This window comes from Salmo salar, unplaced genomic scaffold (genome assembly GCF_905237065.1).
Source record: "Salmo salar unplaced genomic scaffold, Ssal_v3.1, whole genome shotgun sequence".
Classification (NCBI taxonomy): domain Eukaryota; kingdom Metazoa; phylum Chordata; class Actinopteri; order Salmoniformes; family Salmonidae; genus Salmo; species Salmo salar.
In genome coordinates, this window is record NW_025547394.1 from 48388 (window position 1) to 65471 (window position 17084).

Below are 17084 nucleotides of genomic sequence, written 5' to 3' on the forward strand. Positions count from 1 at the left end.
ACATCATCACTGCCATATAACTATCAATGTATTAAAAAAAGGTGCCTTGCTGTGTGTCACGCACTTTCAGGGGAAAGATGGTCTGAGAAAACGGTTTTGCATTTTGAACGAGACACACAGGAAGTTACTAACTCACAGGAAGTTACTAACGCACCGCAATGGGGGAAACCCCCCCGCCCCTCCAGCTGCAACGTTCTCTGCTCATGTTATAAATTCAAATGTATCCGTGTGTCTTAGAAGATGACTACAAAAACCGCTTTTATGAAAAAGCGTTAGCATAGGAAGTGTGTAGGCTGATCGCACCATATGTGTGTGATCAACTGGTATAAATTTAAAATAGGGACCAGTGTTTGGGTTTGATCACTCGCAGAACTTTCCTTACAGATTACTGGAGGTACTTTTGTATGTGAACTTCTGTCTGCGATTGCATTTATAACTAAACGAAGAGTTTAAAAAAACGTTGTTTTTTTTTTAAAAGGAGCCTGTGTTTTTCTCATATTTCCCCAACTGGACTTCTTGTATACCACTCTGTGCAAAAGGATCTCTCCCCCCTTTCAACATTTTTTGGGCGAGCTAACCAGGAGTAAGTGACCATTGCTGCTGGGAGGACCATCGCCCACTGTGTTTGCACATCAAATTAACAAGGTAAACAGACGCCTGTTATAATCTAAAAAGTCTGAGATTATTTTTATTTTATTTAAAACACTGTGTCTCTGATGATTCGTTCCAGTATGCAAGTGTCAACTCACCTCAACTGAGTTGGTAAATTATTATGGAAGTGGATAGATACCTATGTTTATAGAAGCCCGTGGTGTGTTAATATGTGAATGTTGATCTATGGACACAAACCATTTCGGGTGTATAGTTAGGAATTTCTGACTGTTACAGGACCTGGTGTGAAACTTGGTATAAAGCTGTGGTTTAGGCCGTCGTGCCTGTTGAAAATGCTGGTTTTGTGTACACAATGTTTTGTTTATTTCTGTCCTGACCTGTGTGGAGGACTATAATTTTGTTTATTTCTGTCCTGACCTGTGAGGAGGACTATAATTTTGTTTATTTCTGTCCTGACCTGTGAGGAGGACTATAATTTTGTTTATTTCTGTCCTGACCTGTGTGGAGGACTATAATTTTGTTTATTTCTGTCCTGACCTGTGTGGAGGACTATAATTGTGTTTATTTCTGTCCTGACCTGTGTGGAGGACTATAATTGTGTTTATTTCTGTCCTGACCTGTGTGGAGGACTATAATTGTGTTTATTTCTGTCCTGACCTGTGTGGAGGACTATAATTGTGTTTATTTCTGTCCTGACCTGTGTGGAGGACTATAATTGTGTTTATTTCTGTCCTGACCTGTGTGGAGGACTATAATTGTGTTTATTTCTGTCCTGACCTGTGTGGAGGACTATAATTTTGTTTATTTCTGTCCTGACCTGTGTTGAGGACTATAATTGTGTTTATTTCTGTATTGTGTTCTAAATGTACGATTTATAAATTGATGAGATTGGAAAATTGGAAGATGGGCCCCCCCCCCCAAAAAAAATTTTTTTGAACTAAAAGCATTTGATCATAGTGTATGGGTTTTATCCAAATCAACAACACGATAATAGGTGTGTGGGATTAGATTTTGGATTATTATAAAAAAAGAACGTTTGATAGTAATCAATTATTATTATTAAAAATTATTATTAAAATCCACATATGAAATATCTGTACCCATAATGAAAGAATAGACGGAGATCGTAGACATTCCAGTGAGAGTGAAACCTGTTTTACATTAAGTACATGTATAATGTCGTTCCTTCTACACGGTAGCGTGGTTTAACGAACGGGGTTAAACTAAAAGAAAAATGACTGACCATACATAGAATAGAATCGAGTTTCCTTGTATCACACAGGAACTACCCTAACTAACTAACTTCCCCCCACACACACACTGATAGAGAGGGTAGAGTAGCCACGTAGAATATTTAAAAACAGGTGGGGGGGAAACGTGACGTAAAAAAAAAGGACCAACACATAGAAGAAAAAAAAAACTTCCACTTAGCCCAACGTTACACGCAGCTCGTTCGTTAAATAAACAACCATAAAACACCATGGCAACAGAATATAGAGAGGCTCCTAGCGACCGTACTCCAACGAAGCCAGATACTAGGTAAATACCCATTCCTGAAGAAGGACCTGGTGTGTGGGGGGTTGTTTTTTTTTGTTGTTGAGAGAAATGGTATAAGTGGACAAAGAAAGAAAGAAAAAAATATCAATATTATCCCAAAACGGGTTCATTTGATTTGGAGAAATGCCGAGTCGTAAGGGAAATTGTGAAAGGCCCGGCAAAGCAAACAAGGAAAAAGGACAAGAAGAAAAGTTACTGACAACTGAAGGACAGATACTCAATGTACAGAGTCAACTAAACTATCTCAAGAATCAGGTGGCCTTGGAAGGGAGAAAAAACAGGAAATACCCGGGTTCAGGTCCGGTGTGTCCAACAGCAACCCCAACATATGAAGATGGGGGGGGGGGCCCCGGGGGAAAGCTGTAAACCCCCCCCAGTCATGGGAGGACTGTCTCCCCCCTGTATTTTTACTGGAGACGAAGTGATATTAAGACGGGAGATAATGAGAGAAGAAGAAGAAGATGATGAAAGACAGAACATTTCTAGAGATGGACAGAAAAAAAAAAAGCGAAGGAATGGAAAACTTGATCATCCTATAGAACTCCCGCCAGTCCATACTTATCGGGTTCCCCCACCTTCTCCACCTTGAAGGAAGAACGGACCTCCCAAAAGGTGGACGGGCAGTGACGATTTGGATCAGGAAAAGAAAAAGGCAAAGGAGGTGAAAAAGGAAAATATGTATCCGAAAGTAAAGACAAGTAGAGATAAATTCTATGAGCAAAAAAATTGGAGAAAGCGGAAAAAGAGGATCAACTGAAAGAAATATGGAGAGAAAAGAAGAGAGAAACGAAGAGACCGTCATCATCATCGGGGGATGAAGAAGAGGAAGAGACGGAAAAGGGAACGGGCCACCTGAAGAAAGAAATCGACTCACTGGACTCATCCACTGATGAATCAGAGGAAGAACTCAGGAAGATGAAGCTTAACCCAACACCAAAGAAATCCTCTGGCTCCAGTGACTACAGAATGTACAAGACTGACCCACAAGAGCACAGTGTATGTTGAATACAAACCGTGGCGTTTTGGGGGACATTGAAACTGCAGTAAAAGGCACGGTGAGGATTACGAAGGGTGCAGACAACTGGATAAGGGACTTTGAAAACAAATACGGACATCAAGACCTGTGCCTAGGGGATATAAAAGCTCTGCTTTCCCGTGTTCCGACTCGAGGGCAGTTATCAGACGCAATGAGAAATTGCCAACTGGACACCAAACCTCCCGAATTGGGACTTGGACAGTTTAGAGCAGAATTGTGGGCACACCTGAGAAGTACTTTTCCCATGATCAGGGATTTATCCCGTTTGACTGACCACGTGTTTGGAGTTGAGAGCGATTTCGGCATCCGGATTGACGGACTGAAAAGGAAGTGGATTAAAGAACTAGGGGAGCGACACGACAACACCTTTGAGACTGAAGAAATGTTCTACGACAAAGCTTGTAGGAACTTACCAGACAAAATACAGGCTAAGGTAAAAGATGTCGTTGGATGGCGTAGAATGGACGGCCCCACAAAAGAGGATCACTTGCGTCATTTCTGCAGAACGTGGTCTAATGAAATAACAGAAGAAGAAAAAACACGACAAGCAGATCTTGACGACGCCTTGAAGAAAGCTCAGCTAGCACAGCTTCAAAACGCAAACAAGAGCACAGAGGGACCTGACCTCGTAGTGACGAACACTCCAGTTCCTGCAGCACTACCCAGCGGACCTGGAGCAGCGACGCAGCCATTTTTACAGCGCCTGCCAAAGGCGTACGGGAACCCACAGCCATTCCATCCTCCCACTCCACCCACGGGACCAGTTCACTGCTGGGGATGTGGCCCGTTTGGACATAAAAGAAACCGGTGTACACAAGGACCCCAATATACCCGTGCATGGAATCCGCAGCCTGGATTCAGGCGAAGGCGTTGGGGAAACTACAGAGGAGGCAACAGAGGACGATATCAAGGACAAGGTAGATCCTGGAAGAAAACCAAAGACAACGGAGGCCATTTTACCTACGTTAATCAAGCTGGAGAGCTGAAGATTGACATCGAAAATGACTATAGCCGTATTCCTTGCACTCCTGAAATAACTGAATACAGCCCCCAACAGAGGCGGGACGAAGATGAGCTCAGTTCGGTACCAGACTACCTGTGGTCAAAAAGGGGGACACGACATCGGGTTGATAAAAAAATCAGCCGAACCTGTATAAGGTAAGGCTTAAACCAGGATATGATGGTCCAAGACAGAAACAGAAACCCAATGTCACCCGAAGAAGAAATAGGTAGCACCATCGGTGAACTCAACCAACGTCAAGTGATATACCCTCTACCATCAGCTTGTATTAACACACCTATCCTCCCTGTGAAGAAGCCTACAGGGAAATACAAGATGGTGCAGGATTTCAGACAACTTAATAAAATGGTGGACTGCGAGTTTCCATTGGTTTCCTGACCCATCAGTAATACTGTCAAGTGTGCCACCTGAAGCGTCGACCTTTTTCTTTCATTGAACTATACGTTTGGCATTTTTTTCCTCAGTCCCACTCCACCCAGACTGTCGCAACCTGTTCTCTTTCTCCTACAAAGGAACTCAGTACACTTACAATCGTAATCCACCTGGATTTTGTGAAAAGCCCTTCGATCTTCAACCTTGTCCTCCAGAATGACCTAAGAGATGTAGCATTCCCTGGAGGAAGCACTATGGTTCAACGTGTTGATCACCTGATGTTGTTAAAAGGATCCTGAATTTGATCTGTTCGACAACTCCAGAAATCTGCAAAGATTGAAACCCTCCACCTGTTAAAAAGGAACTGGCAGTAAAAACGGGGACACGACGTTTCAAAGGAGAAACTACAGCTGTGGAAACCCAAAGTTATAGGACTGGAGATCTCCCAACATCAGAAGACTCTGTCAAAAAAGAAAAGAATCGAGACAATCCTTACCACACCGAGACCAGTGAACATTAAAGGCCTTATGTCATTTCTTGGGTGTACAGGATATTGTAGGAATTGGATTTGCGACTACTCGGTGATTGCGAGACCGCTGAGGGAGATGTGTAATGGCAGGCTTTCAGAGAAATTGGTGTGGGACACGGACCAAAGCTAAGGCCTTTGAAGACCTGAAGAAAGCATTGGCTAACGCTCCAGCTCTGGGCCTGCCAGACTTCAAGAAACATTTCCACATTTATGTAGCCGAGAGAGGAGGCTTTGCCTCAGCCGTTGTAACTCAAACGGTTAGTAACAAGCACAAACCTTGTGCTTACTACTGAACCAGATTGGATAAGGTGGTGAGAGGTATGCATCCATGTGCTGGAAGCCTGGCGGCAACTGCATATGCAATTGAGAAAAGTGCATCACTGATACTCATGCACAATGCAACTGTGTACGTGTCACATGAAGTGTTGGCACTTCTGAACCAGAAAAACTCCTGTCTCACAGCTGCAAGACTGGCACGATACGAGACTCTACTTACACAGACAAACCTTACCGTTGAGAGATGCGAAACTGTAAACCCTGCTGATTTTGCCGGCAACTAGACAAGAAGGTACACCTCAACTGTTGCGAATAACAGATTCAAATTTGACTCTTAAGGCCTGACCTCTCTGACCCCCCCCCCCCCCTCTGTCTCAGGCTGACATGGTGTTTTTTTGGTTTGTTTTAGATGGGTCTGCCTACATTGATCAAAACAACAGATAGGAAACATGCTGGGTTTTTTGGTGTTGTGTCAATTGATACGAGCATACACATAAAACAACTCTTACCAGAAACTTTCTCAGCTCAGCAAGCTGAAATACTAGCACTGTTACGTTCCCCCGGTTTCTGTGTTGTTTTGGGGCTTGTATGTGTTTATTTTTCAGGAAATGGGCTTCCTGGATTCTAACCCAGTTTGATTGGTCGGACCCCCCCCCCCCATCGACGATCGGAGCTCTCGAACCCTCCCTCTCGTAAGGGGAAACAGCTGTCTCTTCAATTACCAACTCCTTCTCCGGCTAGGTAAAAGCCAGTGTTCCTTTGTCAGGAGAAGAGAGAGCTTCTTGGATGTCCTGTGTTTGTTGTTGCTCAGAGACAGTTTTTTTGTTGTAAAGTACACTGCTCCAAAAAAATAAATAAAGGGAACACTTGAACAACACATCCTAGATCTGAATGAAAGTGTTCAATCAGTGTTGCTTCCTTAAGTGGACAGTTTGATTTGGAGTTTACATTGTGTTGTTTAAGTGTTCCCTTTATTTTTTTTTTGGAGCAGTGTATTTTGCAGCCGCTGCTTCTGAGGTTTGTGTGTGCCAATAGGACTCAGTGTTTTTGAATATTGTAATTGTAACACTTAAAGTTTGTATTATTATGTTTCATTTGTTCCCAAGGGGGGGGAAGGGAAAGGCACCTTGGGAGTGTTTAGGCAAGAGGCCTGTGGGCATACATATACCCGTAGTATGTACTCTGTCTATGCACACTAGGTAAGACCTGGGCGGACCACCCCTTGTATTTTGGTTAGCGCGCCAGGAGGTGCTAAATGGTTAGATAAGTAGTGGGTAGGCAGGTAAGGTAGGAGAGGGGAGTCTTTAACTTTTGCTTTCTTTGCTTTGGTTCGGTCCAGCCCCTTTTCCCCACATTACCGTATTCCCTGTAAACGGTAATATTCTCTGTCTCTGTCATCCTTACCCGCACCTACAGTCACATACCTCTATACCTCCACCTACAGTCCCATACCTCCACCTACAGTCACATACCTCTATACCTCCACCTACAGTCCCATACCTCTATACCTCCACCTACAGTCCCATACCTCTATACCTCCACCTACAGTCCCATACCTCTTTACCTCCACCTACAGTCCCATACCTCTATACCTCCACCTACAGTCCCATACCTCTATACCTCCACCTACAGTCCCATACCTCCACCTACAGTCACATACCTCTATACCTCCACCTACAGTCCCATACCTCTTTACCTCCACGGGGAGTTGAGTGTAGCGGTGTGTTGCGTTTCCCCTCTCTCCAAGAGACGTGCGTAACAAGCGCTAACTACAGCGTGTAAAACGAGGCGGAGGGGGAGAGAGTAACTATCTACTCTGGACTCAGCATACACAATAGGTGTATGTTTTATAATGGTTTTTTGGAGGTATGGAAGAGTAGAGGTTTTACGAATGAGCGTGGTACTTCCTATTCGAAACAACAGTATGGTGACTGATCTTTTAGCACAACTATGATGTTATCATCTCAATTCGCTGCTCTGGCACCCCAATGGTGGAACAAGCTCCCTCACGACGCCAGGACAGCGGAGTCAATCACCACCTTCCGGAGACACCTGAAACCCCACCTCTTTAAGGAATACCTGGGATAGGATAAAGTAATCCTTCTAACCCTCCCCCCCTACCCCCCCCCAAAAAAAGATATAGATGTACTATTGTAAAGTGGTTGTTCCACTGGATATCATAAGGTGAATGCACCAATTTGTAAGTCGCTCCGGATAAGAGCGTCTGCTAAATGACGTAAATGTAAAATGTTAAAAGTAGCTGCCACATACTGAGAGTTGCTGATTTTTTTTTTTTTGTGCTACCCTTGGAAATGCGTTGGTTGACGAAACCGCTAGATTAGCTGCTGAAATGTGTTTATACTCTCCGCTCTCTTTATGTTTTCTGCAAACTGTTTCAAAGCCTACAGACTTATTTTTTTTGCCGTCTCAGCAGCAGGGCTGCAACAATGACCCTGCGACAGGTATCTGGAGACAGGAAGTCACGGGAAGGCCTCGTCTTCCGTCTACTCTCATTTCCCGTTTGCCGATTGGCTTACGGTATGACTCACTCGTCAAGGGCGGGGGGGGATATGATAGAGGCTATTTCCCTATAATTGGTTTTGTCCAAATTTTGATTCAGCACGTCAAGCAATTCGATTTTTTTTTTTAATTACATTTACATTTTAGTCATTTAGCAGACGCTCTTATCCAGAGCGACTTACAGTAGTGAATGCATACATTTCACACATTAGTTTTTTTTGTACTGGCCCCCCCGTAGGAATCGAACCCACAACCCTGGCGTTGCACACACCATGCTCTACCAACTGAGCCACAGGGAAGACAATGCGGAACTTGCATGGAATATGATATAGCCGAAGGAACACCTCTAAAACCTGGTCCTTTCCCCCACCCCTAGGGGGCGTATGTCCACTTAGCATTGGACGTCATTGATTTGGCAGAGAGAAAGGAACGTATGAGGTACCGTCTTGTGCTAATTGATAGATTCACCAGATGGGTGGAGGCATTTCCCACTGTGATTCCAAAGACAATGGCAAAAATTCTGGTGAGGGGTAAAAATTATTCCCTAGAATTGGTGTTCCTGAGGTTTTTTGTCTGCAGACAATAGCACCCTTTTTTTTACAGGAGATGTGGTTGCCCAAGTGGCCTAGATGATGGGGATGGGGATAGATACAAACTTCTGCTCTGTCTACCATCCACAGAGTAATGGGGTGACTGAAAGGGCCAACCAGACCCTTAACCTGTCTGGGAACCTGGGACGCTTGCATCCCACCCTAGTCAACAGCCAGTGGAATCGCGTCGCGCGAAATACAAATACCTCATAAATGCTATAACTTCAATTTCTCAAACATATGACTATTTTACACCATTTTATAGATACACCTCTCCTGAATCGAACCACGTTGTCCGATTTCAAAAAGGCTTTACAGCAAAAGCAAAACATTAGATTATGTTAGGAGAGTACCCAGCCAAAAAAATCACACTGCCATTTTCAAAGCAACTAGCATGCATCACAAATACCCAAAACACAGCTAAATGCAGCACTAACCTTTGACAATCTTCATCAGATAACACTCCTAGGACATCATGTTACACAATACATGCATTTTTTTTCGATAAAGTTCATATTTATATATAAAAACAGCATTTTACATCGGCGCGTGACATTCAGAAAATATTTTCCCTCACATGCTTCCGGTGAAGCAGCGCTACAATTTACAAAATTACTATTCGAAAACATTGTTAAAATGTAATATTGTCATTCAAAGAATTATAGATTAACATCTCGTGAATGCAACCGCATTGCCAGATTTAAAAATAACTTTACTGGGAAATCACACTTTGCAATAAACGAGGTGGTATGCTCAGAAAAATAGGCTAGGCGATACAGATTAGCGCCATCTTGGAACCATCTAAAATCAAATATACTATTGTAAATATTCCCTTACCTTTGATTATCTTCATCAGAAGGCACTTCCAGGAATCCCAGGTCCACAACAAATGTAGTTTTGTTCGAAAAAGTTAATAATTTATGTCCCAATAGCTCCTTCTTGTTAGCGTGTTCCGAAGGCTACTCATAATGTACTGTAGCGCGCGGGACTTGTCGCCACGAAAGAGCAAAAAATATATATTTACGTTCGTTCAAACATGTCAAATGTTGTATAACAAAAATCTTTAGGGCCTTTTTCAACCAGAGCTTCAATAATATTCAATGCGGACGATTGCATTGTCTTACTAAACGTTTCGGAATGAGAGGCTACCCATGGGCGCCCGCGTCATAGTAGTAATGGCCCTCCCCCTGTAACCAACTTTCCAAGCCTCTCTTTGGGTCAGTTTCTACCATAAAAGACTCAAACCACTTTGTAAAGACTGTTGACATCTAGTGGAAGCCTTAGGAAGTGATAAATTAATCCTAACTCACGGTGTGTTTTATAGGCAAAGTGTTGAAGGTGATTCCACTAATCAGATTTCCACTTCCTGCATGGAATCTTCTCAGGTTTTGGCCTGCCATATCTGTTATACTCACAGACACCATTCAAACAGTTTTAGAAACTTTAGAGTGTTTTCTATCCAAATCTACTAATTATATGCATATTCTAGTTACTGGGCAGGAGTAGTAACCAGATTAAATCGGGTATGTTTTTTTATCCGGCCGTGCACCCCTATCCCCAACAAGTTAAAGGAGGGAAGTTGGCTAAGGCTTGCCATTCATCAGGTAAACACCTGGGTGGAGTATCTCCCCCTGTGTTGCTGATGGAAATGAGTCGCATTATGACCGGTAGACCTATGAATGTTCCCTCCATATAAGACAGAAAGACAAATTGACCTGACATTTGCTGAAAATGATCACATTGAGTACATGAGTAGAATTAACCTCTTGTTGTCAGGTCTCTCTCCATTCTCATACTAGGAAGGCCCCGGGAGGCAGTTGACGGAGGGGGATCCAGAACACCTTGCCAGTTGCAGTAAGGGATTGGGGTACGTATCAAGGTTCATAAGAGGACATGGAACCAACCAAGGTGGACAGGTCCATTCCAGGTGACGATGGCAAGCCCGACGGCGGTTAGGGTCACGGAGAAGTCTGGATGGAAACATCTCTCCCATTGCCAGTGGATGATGGAGCCAAAGGAGGACATGGAATCAGAGGAGGTAGCCGAGACCAAAAGGCTGAAGCAGAAGGGGACTAGACCAAAAGGCTGAAGCAGAAGGGGCCTAGACCAAAAGGCTGAAGCAGAAGGGGCCTAGACCAAAAGGCTGAAGCAGAAGGGGCCGAGACCAAAAGGCTGAAGCAGAAGGGGCCTAGACCAAAAGGCTGAAGCAGAAGGGGCCTAGACCAAAAGGCTGAAGCAGAAGGGGCCTAGACCAAAAGGCTGAAGCAGAAGGGGCCTAGACCAAAAGGCTGAAGCAGAAGGGGCCGAGACCAAAAGGCTGAAGCAGAAGGGGCCGAGACCAAAAGGCTGAAGCAGAAGGGGCCTAGACCAAAAGGCTGAAGCCGAAGGGGCCTAGACCAAAAGGCTGAAGCAGAAGGGGCCTAGACCAAAAGGCTGAAGCAGAAGGGGCCTAGACCAAAAGGCTGAAGCAGAAGGGGCCTAGACCAAAAGGCTGAAGCAGAAGGGGCCTAGACCAAAAGGCTGAAGCAGAAGGGGACTAGACCAAAAGGCTGAAGCAGAAGGGGCCTAGACCAAAAGGCTGAAGCAGAAGGGGCCTAGACCAAAAGGCTGAAGCAGAAGGGGCCGAGACCAAAAGCCCGAAGAACCAACTGTTACACATGATCAGGAGGGTTCTATTGTAAATAACAGGAAAAAGGGAAGTAGGTGCAGGGGTAAAATACCATGGTGTGTGTCGATAGCGTCTCTACTACTGATTCTAGGGTCGGCCAGTGGGGATACTACTAATTCTTTGGTATCCTTGGTTGACATTACTGGGTAAGCAGACCTCACCAAATGGGACTCAAGTGTGGATTTTTCTTTCAGAAACCAGGCTCAGCTAAAGAATTGTTTGGTTCGATGATGACACCTACGGGTGAGAATGAACAGGTGATGTGGATTGTTGTATTTCATACGAAGGGATAAGGATAAGACAAGTAAAGAGTAAGTAAAAAGGGAATTGTACCTTAGGAGTTTTTTTCTGGGACAACCACTCAAGGATCCCCAGGGAAAGAATGTCTCACTGGGACTGAAAGATGCAGTTCTCTGGGGTGGATGTTAGGCTGGTTCCCTACTAAACTCCTAAGGAAAGTGGTTTAAAATGATTTGGCCAAGAACTACCAGGACCCAAGTAGGAGGGGTGTTAAGAAAGGCAATTGAATGTATGTATCCTGCTAAAAATGTGTGGATTGAGAATTTAGGGACAACTACTGTAGAGCCTGTTTTGATTGGTATAAGGAATGGTGGTGTGCCACCCCTGTGTGTTTGCAATAATGGCTCACTTCCTGTTGGGGTAACGACTACTTGCGGGAATTACTCAAGACTACTGCCAGATCAAGAACTGCATAGAAGGAATTTCTCAAATTAGGGTACATGGCATTTGGTTGATGCAGCAAAACAGATTACAGGTGTTAGTTTTAAAATGCTTAACAAGGGTATGGGATCACCTTGGGGAAAGATGTGGATGTGTGGTGGGAATGCTAACCAGGGTATGGGATCACCTTGGGGAAAGATGTGGGAATGCTAACCAGGGTATGGGATCACCTTGGGGAAAGATGTGGGAATGGTAACCAGGGTATGGGATCACCTTGGGGGAAAGATGTGGATGTGTGGTGGGAATGCTAAGTATGTATGGGATCACCTTAGGGGAAAGATGTGGGATGTGGTGGGAATGCTAACCAGGGTATGGGATCACCTTGGGGAAAGATGTGGTGGGAATGCTAACCAGGGTATGGGATCACCTTGGGGGAAAGATGTGGATGTGTGGTGGGAATGCTAACCAGGGTATGGGATCACCTTGGGGAAAGATGTGGATGTGTGGTGGGAATGCTAACCAGGGCATGGGATCACCTTGGGGAAAGATGTGGAGTGTGGTGGGAATGCTAACCAGGGTATGGGATCACCTTGGGGGAAAGATGGGAGATGTGGTGGGAATGGTAACCAGGGCATGGGATCACCTTGGGGAAAGATGTGGAGTGTGGTGGGAATGCTAACCAGGGTATGGGATCACCTTGGGGAAAGATGTGGATGTGTGGTGGGAATGCTGTATGTATGGGATCACCTTAGGGGAAAGATGTGGATGTGTGGTGGGAATGCTCATCTCGACCCTCCTCTCCAAATGGAGAGGTTGTTGTTGTTGTTATCTGGGTGAGACTGTTTTATCCCTTTCATTAGTATCCCTGCAGTAGCAATCCTGTCCAACTCTTCTCCCTGAAAAGAGTAGGACCTCGCCATACTCGTAGCATTCCTTGAAAACCAATTAAGCTTATGGTCACGTTCCAAAGCCACTCCAGATTTGTTTTGTGTTAATACCTAGCATTGAAGTTTCAGTTTGGGGAAAATCGGATGAATAACCTCACCTACTCTCTCCAGACCCACATTACCTGGATGAATAACCTCACCTACTCTCTCCAGACCCACATTACCTGGATGAATAACCTCACCTACTCTCTCCAGACCCACATTACCTGGATGAATAACCTCACCTACTCTCTCCAGACCCACATTACCTGGATGAATAACCTCACCTACTCTCTCCAGACCCACATTACCTGGATGAATAACCTCACCTACTCTCTCCAGACCCACATTACCTGGATGAATAACCTCACCTACTCTCTCCAGACCCACATTACCTGGATGAATAACCTCACCTACTCTCTCCAGACCCACATTACCTGGATGAATAACCTCACCTACTCTCTCCAGACCCACATTACCTGGATGAATAACCTCACCTACTCTCTCCAGACCCACATTACCTGGATGAATAACCTCACCTACTCTCTCCAGACCCACATTACCTGGATGAATAACCTCACCTACTCTCTCCAGACCCACATTACCTGGATGAATAACCTCACCTACTCTCTCCAGACCCACATTACCTGGATGAATAACCTCACCTACTCTCTCCAGACCCACATTACCTGGATGAATAACCTCACCTACTCTCTCCAGACCCACATTACCTGGATGAATAACCTCACCTACTCTCTCCAGACCCACATTACCTGGATGAATAACCTCACCTACTCTCTCCAGACCCACATTACCTGGATGAATAACCTCACCTACTCTCTCCAGACCCACATTACCTGGATGAATAACCTCACCTACTCTCTCCAGACCCACATTACCTTGACAATGAAAGTTTTTTTTGCCCAGTTATCTCTAGACGTCCCAGAATTTGAAGGCAGTGGGCTAAAAGACACGAAATTTGGCACTTGGTTATGTCCTAGCCGCCCGGGTACTAGCGTTGGGATCTTGCAAACCAGTGTGTCGTGCTTCTTCCTGACTCCTCTGACAATACGACAGGGCACATTCCTAAGGAAATGGGTAAGCTCGCTAACACTCTGCGACCGAGTGATGACGAACCTCTGAACTAAACTAAGGAAATGGTTTAATAATAATGACAAATTCGGGACCTGTGTTTGGAAGAAGATAAAAGAAAAATACCCGTTGGGTGTTCTTTATTTTGTGGCTCCTGTTTTAGTTGGTATTTGTTTGTGTTGTTTTGGAAAATGGGCAGTTAATGAAGCTATACCAGGATTAATGGTATTGTCTGTCCCGTGTCCCGTGTGGCTCAGTTGGTAGAGCACGGTGTTTGCAAATGCCAGGGTTGTGGGTTCGATTCCCACACGGGGACCAGTACGGGACCAGTACGGAGGAAAAACATGTATGAAATGTATGCATTCACTACTGTAAGTCGCTCTGGATAAGAGCGTCTGCTAAAATGACTAAAATGTATATGATGATTATAACTATGGCACTGATGACGGTCCTCATTATGATCCTCCCGTGTTTCCCTGACGGTTCTGATGACGGTCCTCATTATTATCCTCCCGTGTTTCCCCCGACGGTTCTGATGACGGTCCTCATTATGATCCTCCCGTTTTCCCCCGACGGTTCTGATGACGGTCCTCATTATGATCCTCCCGTGTTTCCCCCGACGGTTCTGATGACGGCCCTCATTATGATCCTCCCGTGTTTCCCCCGACGGTTCTGATGACGGCCCTCATTATGATCCTCCCGTGTTTCCCCCGATGGTTCTGATGACGGTCCTCATTATGATCCTCCCGTGTTTCCCCCGACGGTTCTGGTGATTATTATTCTACCTATGTGGGAAGGTTTTAAAACTCCAGAAATCCAACGGTAAATTCTGATACGTTTGTGGGACGAGGTAGTCTCAAAAGCGAGGAATGTAAGGGGTGATAAGGGAGGTCTGTAGGAAACCACGTCATCACTGCCATATAACGCCTTCCCTGCGACTCAGTTGGTAGAGCATGGTGTTTGCAACGCCAGAATGGTGTGTGCAACGCCAGAGTTGTGGGTTCGATTCCCATTGGGGGCCAGTACAAAAAAAAAAAATGCATGAAATGAAAATGAAATGTATGTATTCACTACTGTAAGTCGCTCTGGATAAGAGTGTCTGCTAAATGACTAAAATGTACAAAATGTACAACTACAATGTATGAAGGTGCCTTGCTGTGTGTCACGTACTTTCAGGGTAAAGATGGTCTGAGAAAACGGTCTCGCATTTTGAACGAGACACACAGGAAGTTACTAACTCACAGGAAGTTACTGACACACCGCAATGGTAATCCACGGCTGCAACGATTTCTGCTCATGTTATACATTCATGTACCAGTGTCCATAGGTGTGTGATCAACAGGTATAAAAGGCCAGTGTTTGGGTTTGATCCCACGCAGAACTTTCCTTATAGGTTACTGAGGTACTTTTGTATGTGAACTTCTGTCTGCAATTGCATTTATAACTAAACGAAGAGTTTAAAACCGAAGATTTTGTGTTTGTGTCATATTTCTAACTGGACTTCTTGTATGTTCTGACTACAACTCTGTGCAAAGGACCCCCCCAACATAACCACAACACAATATATAATCACAACAACCTAACCATAACATGATCCTAACCATAACATGATCCTAACCTAACCACAACATTATATAATCACAACATGATCATAACCATAACATGATCCTAACCACAACATGATCCTAACCACAACATGATCCTAACCACAACATGATCCTAACCTAACCACAACATGATCCTAACCACAACATGATCCTAACCACAACATGATCCTAACCACAACATGATCCTAACCATAACATGATCCTAACCTAACCACAACATGATCCTAACCACAACATGATCCTAACCACAACATGATCCTAACCATAACATGATCCTAACCACAACATGATCCTAACCACAACATGATCCTAACCACAACATGATCCTAACCACAACATGATCCTAACCTAACCACAACATGATCCTAACCATAACATGATCCTAACCACAACATGATCCTAACCACAACATGATCCTGGCCTAACCATAACATAATATAATCACAACATGATCCTAGCCACAACATGATCCTAACCACAACATGATCCTAACCTAACCACAACATGATCCTAACCTAACCATAACATAATATAATCACAACATGATCCTAACCATAACATGATCCTAACCACAACATGATCCTAACCATAACATGATCCTAACCTAACCACAACATGATCCTAACCACAACATGATCATAACCACAACATGATCCTAACCACAACATGATCCTAACCACAACATGATCCTAACCACAACATGATCCTAACCACAACATGATCCTAACCACAACATGATCCTAACCTAACCATAACATGATCCTAACCACAACATGATCCTAACCTAACCACAACATGATCCTAACCACAACATGATCCTAACCACAACATGATCCTAACCACAACATGATCCTAACCACAACATGATCCTAACCTAACCACAACATGATCCGAACCACAACATGATCCTAACCACAACATGATCCTAACCATAACATGATCCTAACCACAACATGATCCTAACCACAACATGATCCTAACCACAACATGATCCTAACCTAACCACAACATGATCCTAACCATAACATGATCCTAACCACAACATGATCCTAACCATAACATGATCCTAAACTAACCACAACATGATCCTAACCACAACATGATCCTAACCACAACATGATCCTAACCACAACATGATCCTAACCACAACATGATCCTAACCATAACATGATCCTAACCACAACATGATCCTAACCACAACATGATCCTAACCACAACATGATCCTAACCATAACATGATCCTAACCACAACATGATCCTAACCACAACATGATCCTAACCTAACCACAACATGATCCTAACCATAACATGATCTTAACCACAACATGATCCTAACCACAACATGATCCTAACCACAACATGATCCTAACCACAACATGATCCTAACCACAACATGATCCTAACCACAACATGATCCTAACCACAACATGATCCTAACCACAACATGATCCTAACCATAACATGATCCTAACCATAACATGATCCTAACCACAACATGATCCTAACCACAACATGATCCTAACCACAACATGATCCTAACCACAACATGATCCTAACCACAACATGATCCTAACCACAACATGATCCTAACCACAAC

General features: G+C 44.1%; 2 protein-coding genes and 1 long non-coding RNA gene across 3 annotated transcripts; all 3 read left to right on the forward strand.

Moving 5' to 3' along the window:
• The first annotated feature begins 218 nt into the window (after nucleotides 1–218).
• On the forward strand, nucleotides 219–10996 carry LOC123731807 (uncharacterized). The gene is made up of 2 exons (XR_006762845.1): nucleotides 219–645; nucleotides 10290–10996. It is a non-coding gene; the product is annotated as an uncharacterized lncRNA (long non-coding RNA).
• LOC123731805 (uncharacterized) lies at nucleotides 1529–4869 on the forward strand. Its single transcript, XM_045711222.1, has 2 exons — nucleotides 1529–2994; nucleotides 3070–4869. The coding sequence occupies exon 2, from the start codon at nucleotides 3168–3170 to the stop codon at nucleotides 4365–4367; it is 1200 nt and encodes a 399-aa protein (XP_045567178.1). The 5' UTR covers nucleotides 1529–2994; nucleotides 3070–3167; the 3' UTR covers nucleotides 4368–4869.
• A 1584-nt stretch (nucleotides 10997–12580) lies between the features above and the next one.
• On the forward strand, nucleotides 12581–15348 carry LOC123731806 (uncharacterized). Its single transcript, XM_045711223.1, has 2 exons — nucleotides 12581–13640; nucleotides 13683–15348. The coding sequence occupies exons 1-2, from the start codon at nucleotides 12894–12896 to the stop codon at nucleotides 13929–13931; spliced, it is 996 nt and encodes a 331-aa protein (XP_045567179.1). The 5' UTR covers nucleotides 12581–12893; the 3' UTR covers nucleotides 13932–15348.
• The last annotated feature ends 1736 nt before the right edge of the window (nucleotides 15349–17084 follow it).

Bases quoted from the DNA above. Each gene is read 5' to 3' on its own strand.
- LOC123731805 (XM_045711222.1), top strand. From the start codon at position 3,168: ATGTTGAATACAAACCGTGGCGTTTTGGGGGACATTGAAACTGCAGTA.
- LOC123731806 (XM_045711223.1), top strand. From the start codon at position 12,894: ATGAATAACCTCACCTACTCTCTCCAGACCCACATTACCTGGATGAAT. The intron at 13,641-13,682 runs ATTACCTGGATG...CTCCAGACCCAC, and splicing joins CCTACTCTCTCCAGACCCAC to ATTACCTTGACAATGAAAGT.